Here is a 24500-nt window from a genome sequence, read left to right as displayed (position 1 = left end):
CGGTAAAACGGCGCTATTTTTTAGCGCCGCTTTACCGTCGTTTTAGGGTTAAAACCACCCCGCTAGCGTCCGAAAAAGGGTTAAAACTGCCCGCATAGCGCCGCTACAGCGGCGCTATGCCGGCGGTATAGCCGTGCTATGCCGGCGGTATAGCCGCGCTGCCCCATTGATTTCAATGGGCAGGAGCGGTGAATACACCTCTCCTTCACTGCTCCAAAGATGCTGTTTGCAAGAGTTTTTTTTCTCTCCTGCCAGCGCACCGCTCCAGTGTGAAAGCCCTCGAGGCTTTCCCACTGGAGGCACAGCAGCGGCAGTTTCAGGTCTGTTTGCAGGCGCTATTTTTAGCGCAATAGCGCCTGCAAACCGCCCCAGTGTGAAAGGGGCCTAAAAGTCACCAGCTACATATACTGCAGTGGCTGACTTTTATTAGGACACTTACCTGTCCTGGAGTCCAGTGATGTCGGCACCGCAGCTGATGTTTCCATCGGCTGGTCAGGTTCTGCCGCCGCAGCCATTGCGGATAAGGAAACCCGGCAGTGAAGCCTTTTGGGGGGGAATCAGATAATTGGAAGTTCCACTTTTGGGTGGAACTCCGCTTTAACACTGATAGGGGTGCGTACAATTTTATTTATGCAAAATCGTAATCTTAAAAGAAAAAAAAAAACCGGAACCGTTTATAAAGTGTGAGCTGGAGTTTGGCTTCAATTAGTGTATTTAAATCTGCTAATATATTTAACACCCCCCCCTCCCCCAAACTAACAGTGCTGCTGTGCCTCCTGTGCTCATTCCTCCAGACTTGTCTCTCACTAATACAGGAAGTGTGTTACTGGCCAGATCACCAGGTGAAAACAGAGGGGGGGGGAGGCCTAAAGAAAAGAAAAGAAATGCAGCCACCACATCTAGTGATTGGTAAGCGGCAATATATTACTTTTTTGGGGGTTTTATAGCGTTTTAAAATATTGCATATTACTGTGCTTGCTTGGGCATCACATATACTAAAATTGGAATGATACTAAGAAGATTAGGTGGCCCCTTGTGCAAGGATGACACGCAAATTTGTTCCATGTAAAATTAAAAAAAAAAAAAAAAAAGGTATTTTACCATTCACTTTATAGTGATGGGTCATTGATTAGTTTATTATTAATTATAGAGAAGGGTGGCATTAGATATCTTTGTACTTCTTCCCAATCCTTTTCGTATATGTAAACAAAGTTATTTTCTTTTTTGTCTCCTTTTGTAACTATTTTTTCGTGATTGTCTACTATTGAATGATTACTTTTTTTTTTTATTATTTATTTATTTATTTTTTTTACAGGTTTGAAATAAAGAAAAACCAACTAACTAGATGTGGTTGCGCCATTCGTTTTCTTTTTTCAAGCTTCTATACTATATTGGGCTGTAACACATCCCCTGTCTTAGGGTGGCTGCATTCACTCCTCTCTACTGTATCCATAACCACTTGCCAACCATATAAAACTTAGATATACGGTGGCAAAGGTGCACGGCTGCACCTGATAATGTACCTAGTATGTGATCCAAAACTTCCGGGTCTGGGGCACGCATGTGCGCCACCAGCGCTTCTGCTGTGATTATACACAACGGGGGCAGATCGGTGGGTACCGTGGACTCTATTTCCGCTGGCACCCACCGATCCTTCGGTACAGTGGGAGAACAGCAGTCTGCCTATGTAAACCAGGCAGATCGCCGTTCTGTCTGTACAGAAGGCATGGAGATCCTGTGTTCCTGCAAAGCAGGGACTAGGATTCATGCCTCCCCCTAGTACAAGCACCTCCCTGACAGTAAGAAAACACCAGTTAGGCACACAGTTAATCCTTTGATCGAACCTGATGTTAACCCCTTCTCTGCCAGTGTCATTAGTACAGTGACAGTGCATATTTTTTTAGCACCGATCGCTGTATTAGTGTCACTGGTCCCGAAAAAGTGTCAGTGTCCGATTTGTCCGCCACAATATATCACAGTCAGTCCTCCATGAGCGCCATTACTACTGAAAAAATAAAATAAAAAATAAATATATCCCATAGTTTTTAGATGCTATAATTATATAACTCAATAAAGGCTTTTTGTTTTTTTTTTTACCAAAAATGTGTAGAAGATCACATATTGGACTGAATTGTGGAAAAAATTAGATTTTTTAATTTTTTTTATTGGATATATATTGGTTTTATAGCAGAACGTAAAAAAAATATTGTTGTTTTTTATTACTTCAAAATGATCAGTCTTTGTTTATAGTGCAAAAATAAAAACCACAGAGGTGATCAAATACCAGCAAAAGAAATCTCTGTTTGTGGGGGAAAAAAAAGATATACATTTTATTTGGGTGTAACGTCGCACGACCGCGCAATTGTCAGTTAAGGTAACAGTGCCGTATCGCAAAAAATGTCCTGGTCATGGAGGGGGGGTAAATCTTTCGGAGGGCAAGTGGATAATGAAAAAAAATAAAAAAAAAATAAAAAAATAAAAATCACCCCCCCAGCATTGGTGTCACTGACCGCGATAAAAACCCTCAACTTTGGTGTCAGCGACCAGAGATACATTTTTACTTTTTTTTTTTATTTAAAAGGCCGGTACTGATCTGGATTGTGTTTGGGCAGAGGTCCGGCGCTGTGTAATGCGATATAAAGGTGTACCAGAGAGAGGCCAGTATATGGAGCGCTCCCTGTCACCCTCCCCCCCCTCCTATCCTCGGCGCAGACGCGGCCACCGCTTTCCAATCTACAGGCTGCTAAATCCTTTTATATTGCGGGCAGATTTGGTCATCTGCGGCCGCTGGAAATGGCAGTCAGGGAGACGGGCGGAATAATAGTAGAGAATAGAGGAAATATTTGTGCGGACTGATTCTGGACACATCATTAATCACGGCTGAATTGCAGCCTCTCTCGGCGGCGGTTCAGAAGGTCCCCCTCCTTGTAATGCATAGATAACAGGCAGTGCAGTGCCGGCGGAGGCACGCTTTTGTCAGCGACGGGACAACGGTCTTCACCCGACCCCCCCCCCCCCCCGCTGGCGCTTTGCCCGCAACGCACTCTGATTTTTTTCACAGCAAACCAAAAAGATTTATATAAGAAAGCATACAGATCTGGTGCAATAATAAAAGAGATCTTTATTAAAGTGTTACTAAACCCATAACAGTAAAATCAGTCTGTATATACAGTAAAGCATGCTTGTTATACTCACTGTGGAACCTAAGGGGTTAATCCTCTGCATTGTGTAAAAAGGCTGTTTCCTCTGATCCTCCCCTTTTTACAGAGTCCCCAAACCATCTCCAGATTGTACAGAGGGTTGGGGACAAGCTGCACATGCTCAGTTTGATGTGTATTGATAGTTATTTTTTTTCTTGGGAGGGTGTATTTGATCAGCACAGGGCCAATCAGTACTGTCCAGACAGAGGGTCAGGGGTCCTGCATTCTCATAGGACAATCAGGGGAGGATGACAACTCCTCCTACAAGCTTTAACCAGACACTGATAGAAGTCACAAGACTGCTATATACTGCTGATGAGAAAAGGTATTTAGCAGTTTATATTTACTAAAATAATTGCATTTCCATGTTCTGTGTACTGTGGGAGACCAGATATAGTGAATGTAGGGTCCTGGGTTTAGTAACACTCTAACGGTAACATATTGCAGGCTTTGAAACAGCAGAACATGGTGCCGCTCGGAGCACCGAGTACCCAGGTGGCCATTCCCACTGGCTCCACTCCTCCGTCTGTATGGGATTCAGAGTGCGGCTCTGAGCCACATCTCGGGACAATGGAAATATAAGCATGAAGAAAAAGGCGAAAAGTTTCATAAAAGCAGCATGAGAGCTTGTAAAAGCCAGTAATATAAAGTCATCCAACATTTGTGAAACCGCTGGAATGCTAATAATGTGTTTAAAGGGGAAATAACCAGATTAGGCCAAAACAACACCCATCCTTTCGTGACACCGGATCCTGCAAAGTCATTGGCTGCCTACTAGCTATTATTGGCTAAGAGAACACAATGGGGATGATTTACTAAAAGGCAAATAGGCTGAGCACTTTGCAAGTGCAGTTGCACTTTGCAAGGGAATTTGCACCAGAGCTTAGTAAAAATGGGGTGAAGCTTCACTTTGCAATGATTACCCAATCAAAGAAAAAAAACAAAAAACAGCATTTTTGTTTGCAAATGATTGGATGATGGATGGAAGTCAGCAGAGATTCCTCTCACTTACTAAGCTGTGGAGAAACTGCACTTTCAAACTCCACAGTCTGTTTGCCTTTATTAAATCCACTCCATTGACTTCTTACTGTGTGCAGCACTCTTATGTACTTCGTGTACTCTGCTCAATACCAACATGACCACACAAACACCAATTGAAAATGCTTTGCCCTGCTGGAACTTTAGGCAAACCTTTGCTTTGCCCATCCAAGGTGAAAGGTTTGCTTTAAAGAATTTCAGGTGTGACATTTTTACATTGGACCAGCTTGGAGCAATGTAACCAAGGCCATCTTAAATAATTTATTGGACGCCGGACAAAGATTTTCTTGGGCCCTCCCAAATCCATTTATTAACTATTTGAGGGCAGTGTGGGCTCATGGGGCAGCTGCTTTGGGCCCCACAATGACTGGGCCCGGGGCAGCTGCCCCTTATGCCCTGTGTTAAAGATGGTCCTAAATGTAACTATGTTATGGATATACAATGCCTGTGGGATCCTCTAGGACAGTGGTCCTCAACTCCTGTCCTCAGGACCCACTAACAGGCCAGATTTTAAGTCTTAACTTGGAGAGATGCAGACTAGAATACTGCAATTACTGAGCATCAAATGATATCACCTGTGATGTATTTCAGTTATCTTGCAAACCTGGCCTGTTAGTGGGTCCTGAGGACAGGTGTCGAGAACCACTGGTCTAGAAACTGGAAATCACTATATAGACACCGCTAGTCCAGTCATCCCCACTAGATTCCAGGTCCCATGCCCAGAGGATGACCTTCTATACTCACAACGCAGCAGGGCAGCCGCTTGGTGCAGGATATGGAAGATCATTGAAGTAGCTCTGTCTACCCAAGTGATTTCCATCTCCTAGAGGATCCCACAGGTATGGAATATACATAGTTACATTGCTCTGAACTGGACCACTGTCGAAATATCCATACCCGGAATTCTTCTTTAAAGACCAGCATGGGAAACCAGCCCGGCAGCCATGTTAAAGACAGAAGGACCACTCAATTTAATTTAATCTGGCCATCTGTAACTAATGTAGCCCGATTTCACACAGTTCCTCACATGGTCAGTGAGAAGGTCTGCTCTCTGAAGCAGTCTTCTCTCTCTACTGTCTGCCCAATCTGATACAAAATTTCAAGACACGCTTACATGTGATTGGTGGTAGAGAGAACATTTTAAAGCCCAATCCCAGAAAAAAAAATATTAACCTTGCAGTGCCCCCCCCCCCCCCCCAAACCACCCACCCATTCTTCAACCAAATCCAAAATTTCCTCCCACCCCCCACACCACAAGGGTGTGTGTGTGGATAGATAGATCAATAGATCAATAGACAGATAGAATTGATGGAGTTGGCTTTAGCTATGTGATGCTTTCCATATGTGAGCAATAACAAAGAGCCAGCAGTAGGGGGAGTGTCTTGGAATCCTCCTCCTGCATGACAAGCAGGGGTTCCCAGATCAACACAAGGTATGGGGGGCAAGAGACAGCAAAGCCTGAATGAATTGTTGAGCAGCTCAGTTATACTCCTTTAATACATTTCAAAAACCAAATTTTTTTTCTGAATGGCGTGTAGCTTTAAGTGTATAAAGTGAATACTCCAGACAATACGCAGAATTCCCTATTATTTTCATACAGTGAAAATCTATTCATTAATTGAAATGCACTGTGTGGAAAAAACAAAGAAAGCTTTTAACCTGCATCTGCAAACAAAGCTTTATGGAAAACAAAACCATATAATTTTTCCGCTAAATTTTCTCCCTACCGGAATTCTTCTTTATGCACGGCTGGCGTCTATAATCATTGATGCTTAGCCGGCGTGTAGAGGATTCTGGGAGAAGCAGCACATAGCCAAGAGGAAGAGAGCTTAATCCTTCCAGTGCCAGGGGGCGGCATGGCACCTCCAGTCCATTTCGGAGCCGGAGAAGGTTAAGGATATGTGGTGCAGGCAAGGACAGATGTGTTCCCCTGACTAACCTTCCCCTTCCCAGAACTGTCAGTCACCATATATCCACACAATAACCCCGGGACACGGCTGACCTATATATGGCAGACTTCCACAGGAGGAGGAGGGGGTGACGGATTGGGGGGGGGTTATCTTTGAAGGATTGTAACCCAGTGGCTTAAAAACCTACATAAGTCACTACTTCACATTTTTCATCATAATAGACACAACGGAGCTGAAATTCCCCTATGCATTGCACACGCTGGAGGAATGCACCTGGAGCAGACAGGGAATGGAGACGATATATACAGTCGATGGAAATTCTTTGCTATAAATGGAAAAATAAATCAGCTACAGTGTATTTCCTGAGTGCCCAACTTGGGTTATTATAATAATGTTCACCTGGAAAAGGTCAATTCAATTTTTTATTTGCTCTCCAATATTTTGAATGTTTTGATGGTTAGATCCTCAGCCTTGTATGTCAGAGGGTGACCATCAAGACGGCTGAAGACTGCAGCTTTAGGTTGGCGGTTTTTATTCAATGTGGGGAGCCAGACATAGTGGCCACTGGCCATTTCAGGCTACCTGGTTGGGGTAGAGCTGGAACCTCAACAAGGCCACCTAGGCAGGAACTTAGGGACCAGTGGATGGAGGGACCCAACTACAACCTTCACACTCGTGAGATCGTGCAATTGGTCAGATATGTGCACCTGCCTGCCTGATGGGTCCAACACAGCACAGAACATATCGAAGGGGTGACTTTTTTTTGTTACTGGTCACCTGAAAAAGGTCTATGCAATTCTTACCTTTGCTCTCCCATATTTAATTTTTGGATGTTTAGACCCTCAGCCTTGTACGTCAGAGGGTGTGTCCATCAGGACGGACGAGCAACCGCAGAGACAAGATGCTTTAGGTCAGGGGTTTTTATTCAATTTGAGGGAGCCGGACATGGTGGCCACTGGCAATAAGATGATTTAGGCCACCTGGTTGGGGTAAAGCTGGATCATCAATGAGGCCACCTAGGCAGGAGCTTAGGGACCGCTGGATGTTCACAAGAACCTAGATACAACCTTCACACTCCTAGAGATAGTACAGTTGTTCAGAGATGTGCACCTGCCCACCTAATGGTCCAATACAGCACAGAACATAAAGATTGGGGTGGCGTTTTGTTTCTGGTCACTTGAAAAAGGCCTATGCAATTTTTACATTTGCTCTCCCATAGTTAATATTAGGATGTTCAGATCCTCAGCCTTGTATGTCAGGGGGTGTGACCATCAAGACAGGTGAGCAACCGCGGAGACAAGATGCTTTCTCCCATATTTAATATTACATTTTTGGAATTTTAGATCCTTAGCCTTGTATGTCAGAGGGTGACCATCAAGACTTCTCAGCAACTGCTGAGACAAGATTCTTTAGGTTGACAGTTTTTATTCAATGTGAGGAGCCGGAAAAAGCGACCACTGGCAATAAGATGTTGGTGAAACTTTTGTAGGCCAACTCAGTGGGGTAAAGCTGGATCATCAACGAGTCCACCTAGGCAGGAGCTTAGAGACCAGCAGATGTCCATAAAGACCAAACTACAACCGTCACACTCCTAGAGATATGAAATTGGTCAGAGATGTGCACCTGCTCGCCTGATAGGTCCAATATAGCACAGAACAAATATCGGTGGCTTTTTGTTTCTGGTCACCTGAAAAAGGTCTATGCAATTTTTACATTTGCTCTCCCATATTTAATATTAGGATGTTCAGATCCTCAGCCTTGTATGTCAGAGGGTGTGACCATCAAGACAGGTGAGCAACCGCGGAGACAAGATGCTTTGGGCCAGGGGGTTTTCATTCAATGTGAGGAGCAAGAAAACTGGCAAAAGGATGCTGGTGAGACTTTTTTAGGCCACCTCGGTGGGGGTGGAGCTGGATTATCATCAACGAGACCACCTAGGCAGACGCTTATGGACCAGAGGCCATCCTAAAGGACCTACCAACAACCTTCATACTCAGAGATAGTGCAATTGGTTGGAGATGTGCACCTGCCCACCTGATGGGTCCAATACAGCACAGAATAGGAAGATTGGGGTGGCTTTTTGTGCCTATTGTAATCCTCATTGTATAATACACAGGGGGTTTAAATTATCTAAATACACTGCAAAAAGAAAGTCAAGGGAATTCAAGGATGACCACCATTGCAATCCTTACCAACTGAACAACAATGGGCGTGTTGATGAAGTTCTGGGCCCAAAGGTAGGCAAAGCCAATGATTAAATCCCAAGTGTTACAACAAACGAAACCAAAATATAAATCTCTATCATTCCATGTAACACCATTTTAAGTTATCCCATTCCTTAGCCCTGATGAAGGGGAGTTTTGGACTCCTAAAACGCATTGGTTTTATCTCCTGACTTTGTGTCATGAAAGATAAACTCATTCTAGATCTGATTTGCTCATCATCCAAGACTGGGAGGGGTGGGCGGCCAAAGCTGCTACCCTGTCATAATCCATCACTGGGGAGGGGGTATCATTAGCACCCGTAACCGTTTAAAAAGGAACTTCATTTTTTTTAATTAAATACTGTAGCTGCTGACTTTTAGAAATCAAGGATCTACCAGTGCTGACTTCTTGTAGTCGGCTCTTTTTACCACTGTGGTTCCACGGCACCAAAATCTTGGATATGGGGGCTGGCTGTGGCTTCCTTAGGAATCACAGCTGGCTCCCCAATGCACATATGTGACCTGCTGCCCGCTGGGACATTTGATGTGCCCCATGAAGCTGAGGGCAGGGAGGGGCGGGAGTGGGCACTGGTTAAAAATTGGCACTGGCCCCACCCCCCAAAAGAAAACACCACCAACTCATTTACAGGCTGAGGAGAGGGAACAAACCAGCGGTGCTTCACTTTTAAAAGAGTTTCCACCTTACCGAAAAATCTCTGTACAACCAATACTCCCCTCTTCTAAATGGGAGGAGTGACGGGAGCAATAAACTGCTAGCCTGCTAAGTAGGTCCACCAGGTGAAGAAGGGGTGTATAGCAGCAAGTCCAGATCCTACAGAGGATGGACAACAGTCTCCCGCTCGTCTATTGCTTACCACAGATCTGCAACATATTGGGATTGATTTACTAAAACCGGAGAGTGCAAAATCTGGTGCAGCACTGCATGGTAGCCAATCAGCTTTTAACTTCAGCTTGTTCTGTTAAGCTTTGACAATAAAACCTTGAAGCCGATTGGTTTCTATGCAGAGTTGCACCAAATTTAGCACTCTCCAGTTTTATTAAATCAAACTTTAGGTGTCAATGAGTCCTGGTGGTCCCAACACCAACTTTTTTTTTTTTTTTTTTGCAGGTCCCTTCTCTCCAATATTAATTCCAGCCCAACTATTAAAACATTTTGGGCCTCTCTGGTGACACACCTCTATTTTTTCAGCCACTATGGCGACAGGAATAAACACGGCGCTTTAGGAATTGCTAAAACCAGTAATGTCCAGGCGGGAGAGGGAGAAGTGACATAGACGTGAATCACAGCCTGAAAAAAAAAAAAAAAATGTACAGCCGAACGATTCTCCCTCTGCCAAAACAAACATCACATCTCATCCAGGACACCGAGCACACAACATGGAAGGAATGTTACATTGTATCACACATTCCTACCTCTGACATCTTCACCCGGCCCTCCTGGAAGGAGCAGTCCGCTGCATTGTGGGTACACACGTGCCGGTACTTGCACCAGTGGCAGGGGTACGATCCGTTCACACAGGACAGGCATCTGCAGAAGAGAGAGGAGGACACGATGAGAGGTGAAAGAATGAGCCGAAATATTTCAACAAAAGTATTAAAACATCCTAAGAGAATATGATGCTTGCAGCAAACATTTAATCTGACCTCCGAGCCTTCCCTTCAGAATTGCACAGTTGTACAGACTCCTCTCCTGGACCGAAATAGCTTACTCTGATTTCACTGCACACTGTGAGCTTCTCACAATGTGCATTAGAAGCTGTGGCAAGTCAGGTGGAATCCGCCTCATTTCCTGGCTGGAGGACATACAGCATCATCCAGCCATTTCCTCCCCAGCTTGACTGTCCCTGGCTCACCCCTTCCATTTACTGAATTTTATTTAAAAAAAAAAAAGCTGCAAAACAGATACAGGCTAGGGGAAGGAAGGGGGATGAGTAGTAGTATTATGCAGGATGTATATAGCGCCAACAGGTTTTGCTGCGCAATACTTTACTTTTGGGTGAAGTTCCACTTTAACGTCAATATTGGATAAAGAATACGATATTTTCCTTGTATACAAACTGCGACGTGGTGGTCAGAGCTCCTGCCATGCAGCACTAAGGTCCATTGGTTTAAATTCTCAGCCACGACACTATCTGCATGGAGCTTGCATGTTCTCCTTGTGCTTGCATGGGTTTCCTCCCACACGCCAAAGACACGCTGGTGGTTAATAGGCATCTTTCGAAATTGGCCCTATTATGTATCGTAAGTGGGGCGGACACGTTAGATTGTAAGCTCCTTAGGGGTGGGGACGAATGTGAAATGTACAGTGCTACAAATTCAGCGCTATAAAATACCAGTTTTTAAAAGAAAAGATAAAAATATATATATTTTTTTAAATCCCATGAATGCTGCACCCCCTGGTTTTGGGTTTTTGAGCTACACACACACACATATACATATATATATATATATATATATATATATATATATTTATATATATATTCCAGAACCCCAAAGGGGGTTGCAGCATATACAAATCTATATAAATATATATATCCATCATGCATGCTGTAAGCATATACACACATTTGTATATATACAGTACATAGCGCTGCATGAACTGTTGGCGCTGTATAAATCCTGTATTATAATAATTATAATAAAAGATAGATCGATTAGATAAATGAAATGACAGACAATGTTATTGACCATACAAGATCAGAGCTTTGTCCAAACTCTAGTGATAAAGGAAGTTTTCTTTAAACAATCATTGTGTTTAATTTGTTGCTACTGTACCATTTGGGGGGGGGGACAGTATTAAACATCAGCCATATGCTCATGAGTTGGGTAGGCAACCCACCCTCCCCAAATTCTTTTCACCTCAGGGGGGCAACTTCCGACTTCATAAGTTGCCCTACGAAAAAGTAAAAAACTTTATTTACAAGCCATATCCAGAAGTTCAGTGCACATCCAATGTGGTACTAGAGTCCCCCACCATCTTTATTGTATCATCTTGGATTTCCAGAGCATCCCGAAAAACAGAAACAAAGAAGAAAGTAACGAATGCCACTGAAGTTTCGTCTGTTTATCCCAGTGGGAAGTTCAGATGCAGAGTAGATGTTCCGCTCGATGGCAATTTGGGTAGAATTGATCTTCTTGTACGGATACTGGCCAATGAAGTGAGAAAAATCCAATTAAAATGCCAGTCATTCACCTCTATGGAAACCTGGGCAGCTTATCTTATTGCAATGCTTCAGGCGCCAGCCGCTATGCGATAGGAGTTCCAGTATGCGCTGTTTCTGATGCGCAACGCAACAACAGCCCAGATACAGGGGGAGACATAAAGTGTCAATCTGCTGTGTAAAGAGTACCTGTCACCAACACTCTGCAAAGACAGTCTTGTTCTACCGAAAACTGCTGCTTCTTGCGATTGGTTTTATTTTCTGTGTGAACTGTACAGTGCTTGTGTCGGCTCCCCTATATGTAAGAGCCCTTGCACACTGGGGCGGTTTGCAGGCGCTATTGCGCTAATAATAGCGCCTGCAAACCGCCCCGAAAGTGCCGCTGCTTGTATTCCAGTGCGAAAGCCCCGAGGGCTTGCACACTGGAGCGATGCGCTGGCAGGACGGTAAAAAAAGTCCTGCCAGCAGCATCTTCGGAGCGGTGAAGGAGCTGTGTGTATACCGCTCCTTTACCGCTCCTGCCCATTGAAATCAATGGGACGGCGCGGCTATATCGCCGGCAAAGCGCCTCTGCAGAGGCGCTTTGCGGTGGTATTTAACCCTTTCTCGGCCGCTAGCGGGGGGTAAAACCGCCCCGCTAGCGGCCGCATACCGACGGTAAAACGCCGCTAATAATAGCGCCCCCCGCCCCAGTGTGCAAGGGCTCTTAGATGCCAAAAATGGAGCTGGGAACGACGTGCCTCCTGTGCACATTCGCAGGAGTCGCGAAATCAGAAGCTGCCCAATGGCTGAAGAACACAAGAGGGGGGAACAGAAGTAGCTGCAAGGCGGTAAAGGTGGACACAGCAGTGAGACAGTAAACCATGGCTCTGGTCCTGTACAGCAGTGGTTCCCAACCTCAGTCCTCAAGTACCCCCAACGAGCCATGTTTTCAGGTCTTCCTTTACTTTGCACAGCTGCTTTGAATCAACATTAACGACATGGTATTGATAAGATTTTATCTAAGGGAAGTTCCCAAAACATGACCCGTTGGGGGTACTTGAGGACCGAGGTTGAGTACCACTACTGTCCAGCACCGTTCAACTAAAGGCATTTAGTTGTAGTGCTTCCCTTCTGGTGCTTTACTGCACCTGGGAGGGACAGGCGGAGGGTCCAGACCAACTGCAGGAGGCCTGTCAAAGTAATTAAGTCACATAGCATCAAAGTCATTAAGTCACATAGCGTCATTAAGTCACATAGCGTCCAGCCACATAGGATGCATTAAGGTGAAAAAACACAAACCTTTACAACCCTTTAAGCCCAATCAGGACGAAACGCGTTGGAAGGTTGCTATGGGTGGGGACTGTCGGACAACAGACCTAGAATAAAGCTTTTTGAAGAAGAAGTGTTTGGTCATTTGTGTATGGACATTGTGGTCCAATAGAGTGAGGACGGGCTTTCATGATTGCCACCTGGGTCAAATCCCAGAGTAGGGAAAAAAGAGCGGAGTCTGAAGCAGGCCTTAACATAGTGGATGCCACAACAGATGTTGAGTAGGGCGACAAATCACATCCTCACTGTGTCAAATGTCCTCCACCATGGATCGCTTTTCAGAGGGGCAGCAATGGCTGAGCGCTAACAGACCCCCCAAAAAACAAAAAGCTTCAGAAAAGAAGTCCATCCTCCAAGGACACAGGAATTGTATCTTTACCAAATCTATACTAGGCTTAAATAGTATAAACCCACACCACATCCCAAAAATACATAAAAATAGGAAAATAAAAAGGGGGTGACCCAAAGGGATTGTATGGGTGAGAGGTATTAACCGTAGAATAGTACGATAAGTATTAGAAAAATAGTAAATTTTTATTGATAATTCAAAAATTATTAATTATGAATTATCAATAAAAATTTACAATTTTTCTAATAGATAATTTAAAAATTATTAATTATGAATTATAGTAAAACATTTACTATTTTTCTGATACTTATCATACTATTCTACGGTTAATACCTCTCACCCATACAATCGCTTTGGGGCACCCCCTTTTTATTTTCCTATTATCCTCCAAGGACACTAGCAAAAAACAAAGGAATGCTGGGAGCAGGAGGGGTTATCCTGGGCTGACTAGTGTGCAATCCTCCTGTAGGTGGCAGCATAATCCACTTTTTGTGTCCCCCCCCCCCAATGGATGACCACAATGAATCAGATTCAAGTCAAGTTGATAACAAGTGGTAAGAAGAACTCGCTGAAACAAAACGCGACGTCTCCCTCTAAATGTCATTTTTTTTCCCCCTTCCTCTGCTCGGCGCATCTCTTCCACTATTTGAATATGTAGATGTCATTAGTCATTTTAATAGAAGCGGATATAATTTTATTTACTCTGGAGACTCCTTGAATGAACGGCCCTGACATTTGGTAAATGCGCACGTTTAGTGAAAACGTTGTAGCTATTAGGCAAAGTAAATGGAGAGTTAATAAGACGATGCATTTTGGGCTCTCGTGGAGTGCGCTGGTATTCTGTGGACGCTTGTTGAAACCGACAGGATAGGCTCACGAATAGGATATAGACTGACCACACAAGCATAACTCCAGGGTTCATTATGCAAAAACTACAAACCCCCCAACTGCTTCAACACCTAGTGGTTGATTTATAAAGAATTTGTATAGGCATTTGCCCAGTGAACGTTCAGTACATTCGCCCTGTGCAAACGGTGGCAAAAACACAATTAAAAAGGCTTTATTCTGTGCCCTTTGGATGCAAATTCATTTAAAACAGAAAATACTGCATTTGGCCACTAGATGGAACCAAGTATCTCATGAATTTCCTATATTACTTCTAGTCTACTCCATCTAGTGGCCAAATACAGCATTTTTCTATTTGAAGCCAATGATCTACATTCAAACAGCACAGGATATAACCTACTTACATTCGTGTTTATAAGAAAAACGTACTTGCATTTTCACTGGAGCGGATGGCAATGCAAATTCTTCAAAAATCAATCCTGTACTGCCAGGCGAATGCGACAAAGTGCTAATTTTTTACCGAGACTTGGTATGCGTACACCCTGGTCCACACAGGGTCGACCATTGTAGCAAAGTGTCATTTCTTCAGTGTTGTCACATGAAAAGATATAATAAAATATTTACAGAAATGTGAGGGGTGTACTCACTTTTGTGAGATACTGTATATGTACAGTATCTCACAAAAGAGAGTACACCCCTCACACTTTTGTAAATATTTTCTTCTATCTTTTTATGTGACAACACTGAGGAAATTACACTTTGCTACAATGTAAAGTAGTGAGTGTACAGCTTGTATAACAGTGTAAATTTGCTGTCCCCTCAAAATAACAACACACAGCCATTAATGTCTAAACCGCTGGCAACAAAAGTGAGTACACCCCAAAGTGAAAATGTCCAAATTGGGCCCAAAGTGTCAATATTTTGTGTGGCCACCATTATTTTCCAGCGTTGCCTTAACCCTCTTGGGCATGGAGTTCACCAGAACTTCACAGGTTGCCACTGGAGTCCTCTTCCCCTCCTCCATGATGACATCACAGAGCTGGTGGATGTTAGAGACCTTGCGCTCCTCCACCTTCCGTTTGAGGATTCCCCACAGATGCTCAATAGGGTTTAGGTCTGGAGACATGCTTGGCCAGTTCATCACCTTCACCCTCAGCTTGTTTAGCAAGGCAGTGGTCATCTTGGAGGTGTGTTTGGGGTTGTTATGTTGGAATACTGCCCTGCAGCCCAGTCTCCAGAGGAAGGGGATCATGCTCTGCTTCAGTATGTCACAGTACATGTTGGGATTCATGGTTCCCTCAATGAACTGTAGCTCCCCAGTGCCGGCAGAACTCATTCAGCCCCAGACCATGACACTCCCACCACCATGCTTGACTGTAGGCAAGACACACTTGTCTTTGTACTCCTCACCTGGTTGCCGCCACACACGCTTTACACCATCTGAACCAAATACATTTATCTTGGTCTCATCAGACCACAGGACATGGTTCCAGTAATCCATGTCCTTAGTCTGCTTGTCTTCAGCAAACTGTTTGCAGGCTTTCTTGTGCATCATCTTTAGAAGAGGCTTCCTTCTGGGATGACAGCCATGTAGACCAATTTGATGCAGTGTGCGGAGTATGGTCTGAGCACTGACAGGCTGACCCCCCACCCCTTCAACCTCTGCAGCAATGCTGGCAGCACTCATACGTCTATTTCCCAAAAACAACCTCTGGATATGACGCTGAGCACGTGCACTCAACTTCTTTGGTCGACCATGGCGAGGCCTGTTCTGAGTGGAACCTCTCCTGTTAAACTGCTGTATGGTCTTGGCCACCGTGCTGCAGCTCAGTTTTAGGGTCTTGGCAATCTTCTTATAGCCTAGGCCATCTTTATGTAGAGCAACAATTCTTTTTTTTTTAAATCCTCAGAGAGTTCTTTGCCATGAGGTGCCATGTTGAACTTCCAGTGACCAGTATGAGAGAGTGAGAGCGATAACACCAAATATAACACACCTGCTCCCCATTCACACCTGAGACCTTGTAACACTAACGAGTCACATGACACCGGGGAGGAAAAATGGTTAATTGGGCCCAATTTGGACATTTTCACTTAGGGGTGTACTCACTTTTGTTGCCAGCGGTTTAAACATTAATGGCTTTGTTGTGGACAGCAAATTTACACTGTTATACAAGCTGTACACTCACTACTTTACATTGTAGCAAAGTGTCATTTCTTCAGTGTTGTCACATGAAAAGATATAATAAAATATTTACAAAAATGTGAGGGGTGTACTCAATTTTGTGAGATACTGTATATAGGGGAAGTTACTTAAAGGAACCCTGGAAGTTGCTATCGCTGACCCTTCCTGACAATGCTATTCACCGGCTTTCATTCGGATCCTCTCCTGTGTCAATACTTTGAAGCGTCCGCCTTGGAGGAAGCACACAGGTAAGTATTCCAGCCTTCTCCCTGACATCCTTCCATACTGGTCTTGGAAAATACTGAAGCCAGTGGGTTAGTATGACAGCCAGGCGCCCAGTATTGGGGGGGGGGGGGGATCATAAAATATGGGGCTTCCCTGTGCAAATCTTGGGGCATGTAAAAGACTCCCGCTGCGTTCCATCTCAATATCTGACCGCTCGTCAGGAGCGACTCGCCAATTATAATATGGATCCAAGGAGACGCGGGACATGGAGATCACCGCCTCAAGAGCTCTCACAACCTCCAGGTTTCCCTGTAACAAGCTGTTAAGTGCGATTTGTAAATAACACTCCTTAATAAAGCTGCAGATCCTCCATGTCAATTAGCGTGTGTGACTGCTAACAATAATAAGCAATTAGCTGGATAATGCAAGACCATATTCATTTGTCTACTAGGTAATGGACTACCTCACCGTGCAGAAGACCTCAATGCAGAGGCATGGCGGGAAGACACATTATAATGTCCTGCTGGGGCTCTTAAAGGGAACCTGGGTTTACATTAGAGATTAGAAGGCTGGCAAGTCACTGCTGGGAGGGGGGAGCAGGGGGTGCTGAGCTGAGTCACTGCCGTGAGGGGGGAGCAGAGGAAGCTAGGCTGATGAGTCCTTTCTGGGAGGGGGATGCAGGGAGTGCTGATGGTTGACGGAAGCAGTGTGTGCTGAGCCACTGCTGGAAGGGGGAGCAAGGTAAAATAAGGAGCTAAGTCACTGCTGGGAGGGGGAGAAGGGGGTGCTAAACTTGTGATTGACAGCTGGGAGGTGAGAGCAGGGCATGCTGAACTTCCTGGTCACTGCTGGGAGGTGGGAGCAGAGGGCTCTAAGCTGAGGAGTCATTGTTGGGAGATGGAAGTTTTGGGTGATGGGTTTCTGAGTCACTGCTGGGAGAACAGGGTAGGATAAGCTGCTAAGTCATTAAGGGGGTGCTAACCTGCTGAACGGCAGCTGGGATGTGGGAGCAGAGTGTGCTGAGCTGCTGAGTCACTGCTGGGAGGAGGAGCAGAGGAAGATAGCTTGAGTCACTACTAGGGGGGTCAGGGGATGCTAAGCCGTGGAGTCACTGCTGGAAGGTGGGAGCAATGGGTGCTGAGTCACTGCTGGAAGGGGGAGCAGGGTAAAATGAGCTGCTGAGTAACTACTGATGGAAAAAAAACAAGGGATGCTTAGCTTTCGAGTCACTGCTGGGAGGGAGAGCAGAGGGAGCTAGCTTGAGTCACTGCTGGGAGGGGGAGCAGAGGGAGCTAGCTTGAGTCACTGCTGGGAGGGTGAGCAGAGGGAGCTAGCTTGAGTCACTGCTGGGGAGTCAGGGGATGCTAAGCTGCTGAGTCACTGCTGGAAGGTGGGAGCAGAGGGTGCTGAGTCACTGCTGGAAGGAGGAGCAGGGTAAAACGAGCTGCTGAATAACTACTGATGGGAAAAAAACAAGGGGTGCTTAGCTTCTAAATCATTTCTGGGAGGGGAAGTAGAGGGAGCTAGGTTGAGTAACTGCTGGGGAGTCTGGGGATGCGAAAGTTCTGAGTCACTGCTGGGAGGGGGAGCAGAGGGAGCTAGGTTGAGTAACTGCTAGGGAGTCAGGGGAGTCTAAGCTGCTGAGTCACTACTGGGAGGGGGAGCAGAGGGAACTAGGTTGAGTCACTACTGGGGAGTCAGGGGGTACTAATTCTGCTGAGAGGTAGGAGTAGTGAGTTACTGCTGGAAGGGAGTGCAGGGTACGATGAGCTGCTAGGTCCCTACTTGGAGAATGGAGCAGGGGGCGCTGAGCTTTTGAGTAACTGCTAGGAGGGGGAAGCAGAGGAAGCTAGGCTGAGGAGTCAATGTTGGTAGGGGGGGAGCAGGGGGTACTAAGTCACTTTGGTGAGAAGGGAGCAATGGGAACTGAGGAACTTCTGGAACTAGGACACTACTTTAGCACTTGGAGAATGAATTCCTCCACAGTGCCCGCAGCTACAGAGGTCAGTGAGGGCTCATAGGCAAATACTGGAAGGTTTACTTTAAAATGTAACATTTTCAACCTTTGAATTTTAACTTTGTTTTTTAGAACAGTACAAAGTAATTATCTGCATTAGGAATTATTCCGTCATCCATTGTCGGGCGCTGAGCGCTCCTAAAACAAAAGCGACTGAATAAAGTATTTTCTCTTTTTGTTAGTTCTCTTTTTGTTAGTAGGAAGCAGCAAACTAGATACTTGTTATTTTGCCACCATCCTCACCTCCGAATGTTTTTCTCTCTCTATTTTTTACACCAGCGCTTTGATTAAGAAACGCATCAAGCACAAGAAAATTACTATTCTATTAAAGAACACAATAAGATTATGTATTGATCTTCCCATTCAGGTCAGTTTATTAAAAGGAAGAAAATAAACATAACTATTCAATTTGTTCTCGGAGCGGATCGTACGTATGGATTCCTCGCCCCATGATGTCATAATTCGAACCATTCATCACAGGCTTTGTGCATTCAGGGGAGAAGGGGGGGTCAGGAGTCACGCCCGATACAGATAATATCTTGGCTCGGCTACTTAACAAACCGCAGAGAATCTGGATCTATGCTAATCGCCCGTCACCCCGCGCGTTTCGTCTGTATCTTTGACCTCTGAACTCAGAGCATAAAGAGAGTCATCTTCCATGGGACAAACGGCCCTCTATGTTCTTGTGTTGTGGGTCTTCCAGGAGAGAACGCTATGGGATAAATCAGACACGCACATCCACAGCTCCTTATACACAGGCTGATGAAAGCTATTTGGTCAGCTATTAATCACTTGGCTGTTATTTGTAGGAGGAAACCACAGCAGCCATAGGGATCCCCCCCAAAAAACAAGGGGAGGACAGGCTGGCGGTAAATTAACCCAGGACCCCAATCTGTTACAAGCCTGCTGTACAAGACCCTGGAAGCTTTCCTGTTTGGATTTGTTAATGGACAGCCTTTTGCTAATCTAGCAAAGTGCCAGGTATCAGCCCTGGGATCAGGCAGGAGAAAGGTCAGCCTCTTACAGGAGAGAGGGGGGGGTGGGCTTAAAGGGTCACTAAACCCACATCATAAAAAAATATCCTGCTGCTCTCTATCTCCATCTTCTGTCCATGTCCCCAATTCAGCTAGAGATTTTGCACAGCAGTGTTGGCAGCTCTGCACATGCTCAGTTTTCAGTGAGTATCTATGGTGAACATTTCCTCCCCATCACATCTGAGCAGCCCATGTGACTATAGAGTCACACATGTGGGCGTCTACACAGCGGTAAATGACAGCCCACTCCCTCCCTTCTCCTCCATGCCCACTAACACCGTTTATTTTTCTTTTAATGAATTAATTCTTATTTTGCTCCTCAAAATAAAATAATTTTTTACATTATATTTGATATTTCTTTCAACTTATTTGCACCTACAAAGTCCCAATTCTTTTCTTTTCCATCCAATTAATTATGGGATGTGGTGCTTAAAACTAATTGGGGTGTTAGTGTTCATAACAACTTGTCTAATCCATGCAGTGGTTTTGCACAGAGTAGTCCTGATCTTCCTCTTCTGGGGTCCCCCACTGGCACTCCTGGCCCCTCCCTCCTGCCAAGTGCCCCCCATAGCAAGCAGTGGCTCGGGAGCGAGTAGCTTAATATAGTGGCACCTGAGCTGATCCACTCCCAAGCCGCTGCCCTGTAAGTCCAATCACACACAGAGTGCGGCTTGGCACCGCCCCCGCTCTCTCCTCACTGGCTCACTGGGTGTGATTGACAGTAGGGGGAGCCAATGAGGAGGAAGAGACTCGAGAGAGATGCTGCTCTCCTTGCACATTGCTGGATTGAGATGAGGGCTGCTGCACAAAGTTTTTCACCTTCATGCATAGATAAGTAAACAACCTTCAGCCGTTTATAACCACAAATTTTTAGTTCTAAAATAAATTTAAACGTGAAAAAAAAAAAAAAAAAAGCAAAAATGTCTCTGGCATGGGAGTACAATGGTGGTAGTTGATTTAGATTCACAAAAATCTAAGCAGGAATCTTCTTTAATCTGTAGATCACACCCCACCAACACAGAATTGTAACAATAAGAATTGCAGATGTACCAAGTAAAGCCTGATTACAGATCATTGTTCAGAGTGGGGAAGCCTTTATTTGCTGAGCCCATCCAGACTATGCGAAGAATGCGGCGTATTCTCTACAGTGGGCTCAGAATAATAATAATAATAAAAAAAAAAAAAAAAAGAACACCTAAAACTTTGTAAACAGCCAGGGCAGCTTTACAACCGCAGAAGTTGGTTACAGACGCGCGGGGGAAATCTGCATTTTAAATTCCAAGGATCTCTTCCTTTCCCCCCCTTGGAGTTGCACTTTAATATGCCAAGGTAAGACGGTCTCAGTGGAGGAGCGCACCACAGCCCGGGGTCGCCCTTCCAGCGAACCAACAGCCGATGCTCAGAAGCCATTAAAAATAAATCCGCGATGCGCAAGCGACGCACGCAGAAAATACACACAGCAACAACGCCGAGGAAATATTTAATTAAGCCGCTCGCAAAAGAGAAGAAGAAAAAAAAAAAAAATTAATTCTCACAAACATCTCTTCCCTCGTTTTGGAAATGAGAAGCCTTTAGCTTTACCTACAAACATGTTAATTGGCGTACTCTTTATGCAAATGTATGCAGTTTGATTTCTGCGGCGGATATTAATCTAAAGGCTGCGTGCAGCCGTCACTCTCTGGTGAGTCTGGAAGGTGAGTCGAGGGAGGAGGCGGGTGCTGAACCCTCGTATAGGGAAGGAGGTGTTGCCATACCTGAGAGGGTACGAGGGGCAGGAGGGTGGATTATGTTGGTTAAAGCTGAACTCCAGGAAAACAAAAAAACAAAAAAAAACCTTTCCCATGCAGTGAGGCTGTGCTCATTTTTGTCTAGGGGATTTGAGAATGAAGATTTACTTACCTATTCCTCCCCACACAAGACCGGTCCCTGTGGCTCCTGCCCCTCGCGGTCTAGCGATCTTGTGTAATGAACTGTTCCTGACGTCATCATGCCCATAGACCTGCTCTGGACATGAGGACGTTAGGAACAGTCCATGCTGGATCTTGGGGGAGTGCCGTTTCCAGGTGGAGTGGAGGATCGGGTGAGTATAAGCTTTCTCCAATCCGCTAGACCCATAGTCTCCAAACTGAGGCCCGAGGGCCAGATATGGCCCGTTTGTCTTTATTTGGCCCTTGTAGCACTATGTCTCCCACTGGGGAAATGGGGCAAAATTCCGGTCACCAATACCAACAACAGAAAACTGTTCGTACCACTGACGCCAACAATGGGACACTATTCTTTCCACTGGTACCAACAATGGGGCACTATTCTTGCCATTGACACCAACAATGGGGCACTATTCTTGCCATTGACACCAACAATGGGGCACTATTCTTGCCATTGACACCAACAATGGGGCACTATTCTTGCCATTGACACCAACAATGGGGCACTATTCTTGCCATTGACACCAACAATGGGGCACTATTCTTGCCATTGACACCAACAATGGGGCACTATTCTTGCCATTGACACCAACAATGGGGCACTATTCTTGCCATTGACACCAACAATGGGGCACTATTCTTGCCATTGACACCAACAATGGGGCACTATTCTTGCCATTGACACCAACAATGGGGCACTATTCTTGCCATTGACACCAACAATGGGGCACTATTCTTCCCATTGACACCAACAATGGGGCACTATTCTTCCCATTGACAGCAACAATGGGGCACTATTCCTTCCCCGACGCAAATGGGGCACGATTTCTCCTCCTGTTAACAACAATAGGGCAATAATCCTTCCACTATTACCGATAATAGGGCATTGTGTGATCCCATTGACACTATGGTATTTTCTACTCACACTGGCCACAGTTTGGCCCCCTCAAAGTCTGAGGGACAGTTAATTGGCCTTTTGTTTAGAAAGTTTTGAGATTCCTGCCCTAGACAAAAACGAGCAGGTGACCATTTTTTACATTTTTTTTTGCTCGGAGTTGGGCATTAAAGTTGCCCAAAAGTGGGGGTATAGAACCTGGCCAATCTCTCTGTGTGAGAGTTCTTATTTATCCAGGTCGATGGTATATCCAGTAATAGTTGGTCACACTCAACCAGACTTGTTCTGCAATCTTGAAGGTGTTTTGTAGCTTATCCAAGCTTCTTCTTCAGTTCTAATGAGTGTCCAGAAGATTCCCTAGCACAGGGTTTCTCAACCAGGGTTCCTTCAGAGATTGCTAGGGGTTCCTCGAGCAATGACCAGTTTTGGCCTCTCAGATAAGATCCCACTAACACCATTAATCTTTTTTAGCCATCTGTATACTTCCCAATGACCACAAGTTAAAGAAACATTCATCCCACTGACTATCACACTAATGTATCATGAGTTGTAGATACCAATATACTTTAGCAGGAGTTCTCTGAGACCAGAAAAGTTATTTTAAGGGTTCCTCTGTGTTGAAAAGGTTGAGACAGTCTGTCCCAGCATTAATATCCACACTGGTAGCACAGACACCTTTATCCAATGAATGTGTAGATGTTAATTGTCCTAGACCAGGTGTGAAAGTTGGGGAACCACCCTCTTCTAGATACAAAATCCCATCCTTGGCATCAGGGGGTCTGCAAAGGTGATAAATATTTGAGTCATATGGCCAAAGGCTCTGTAAGTGGAGTGCTTAGCCAGTTATAACTAGTACTACTTAATCGCATTAAACTGGATTTGTCTTATAATGGTGAAGACGTTTCATAGCTTATCCAAGTCAATTCTTCAGTTCTAATGAGAATTAGGAAGATGAACCAGCATTCATATCCACACAGGGAGCAGACGCCTTTATCCAATCACCATGGAGTATGTCACAGCAGATGCTGATTGTCCAAGAACAGCATGTGAGGTGTGAAAGTTGTGGAACCCCCCTCCCTTGTTCGACATACATTAATCCCGTCCTTGGTGTCAGGAGGTCTGCAGAAGTACTAATCATTAGATTCATATGGCTGAAGCTTCTGAAAGCGAAGTGCTTAGCCAGCTACTATAGCTAGTAGAGGTTAGTCTAATTCAACTGGACTTATTCTGTATTTCTGAAAATGTTCCTTCAAGACTGTCAAATCCACTTCTTTTTTTTTCAGTTTTAATGAGTGTCATCGCTAAGATGTGACCTGAATGACTGATGTCTATCTAGACTTAATGACACCAAGAATGGCACTAATTGACTAAAGAGCGCGGTTTCACAACTTTCACACCTCTCATCCTGTTCTTGGACAATCAACATCTGCCTTGAAACATTCCATGGCGATGGGTCTCTGCTCCCTGTGTGGATATAAATGCTGTTCTATCTTCTTGACACTCATTAGAACCTACAGAACGTCTTCAACATGACAGAACATGTCTGGTTGAATGTGACCAACTACTACTAGCTATAATAGCTGGCTAAACACTTCTGGGTTAAATTCCACCAGGCATACCATCTGTATGGAATTACTGCAACCTTCGTATGTGCGGACCAAAAAATACTGGAAGGCAAATCAGTTCCCACCCAAACTGGGCATGGTGTGTGTAACTGTGGTGAGGGGATATTAGACGGTCCTTTAGTGCTGGTGCTGAGGGCTGTAAATATTCTGTACAGCAGTGGTTCTCAACCTTGTCCTCAAGTACCTCCAACAGGCCATGTTTTCCTTTATCTTGCACAGGTGCTTTAAATCAGAGTCTATGGCTTGGTATTTTGACAGCTATTTAATCTTAGAGAAATTCCCAAAACATGGCCTGTTAGGGGTACTTGAGGACAGGGTTGAGAACCACTGCTGTACAGTACTGTGGAAAGCCCCACTATAGAGAAACAAAAGGAAGTAACATGATTATAGGGGCATAACATTTAACACCCAGGCATCCACAATCTGTAGAGCATTCTGAGGCATGGCTCTCACAGACATTAGATCTAAGGACTATTTTAGAACTAGGAGCAAGCAGCAGTGCAAGCTCCTACTTCGAGGCTGGCTGCTCTGTAATCAACTCACCCGCCATTCTACACT

The 24500-nt window shown here is 44.9% G+C and overlaps 1 protein-coding gene and 1 non-coding gene across 5 annotated transcripts in view; one reads left to right on the top strand and one right to left on the bottom strand.

Annotated features, from left to right (window-relative positions):
• Nucleotides 1-24500, bottom strand: part of PLXNA1 (plexin A1) — a 429988-nt gene that overhangs the window by 178933 nt on the left and 226555 nt on the right. For all 4 annotated transcript variants that reach the window (XM_073591927.1, XM_073591928.1, XM_073591929.1 and 1 more), the window contains exon 7: nt 9786-9900. In XM_073591927.1, coding sequence (XP_073448028.1) covers nt 9786-9900 — 115 coding nt within the window. The remainder of the gene's footprint in view (nt 1-9785; nt 9901-24500) is intronic.
• Nucleotides 972-1078, top strand: LOC141104035 (U6 spliceosomal RNA). The gene has a single exon (XR_012235424.1). It is a non-coding gene; the product is annotated as a U6 spliceosomal RNA (small nuclear RNA).

The sequence above is a fragment of the Aquarana catesbeiana genome, linkage group LG07 (assembly GCF_042186555.1).
Source record: "Aquarana catesbeiana isolate 2022-GZ linkage group LG07, ASM4218655v1, whole genome shotgun sequence".
Classification (NCBI taxonomy): domain Eukaryota; kingdom Metazoa; phylum Chordata; class Amphibia; order Anura; family Ranidae; genus Aquarana; species Aquarana catesbeiana.
Note: the sequence above shows the minus strand (reverse complement) of the source record. Positions and strands in the feature narration are given on the sequence as shown.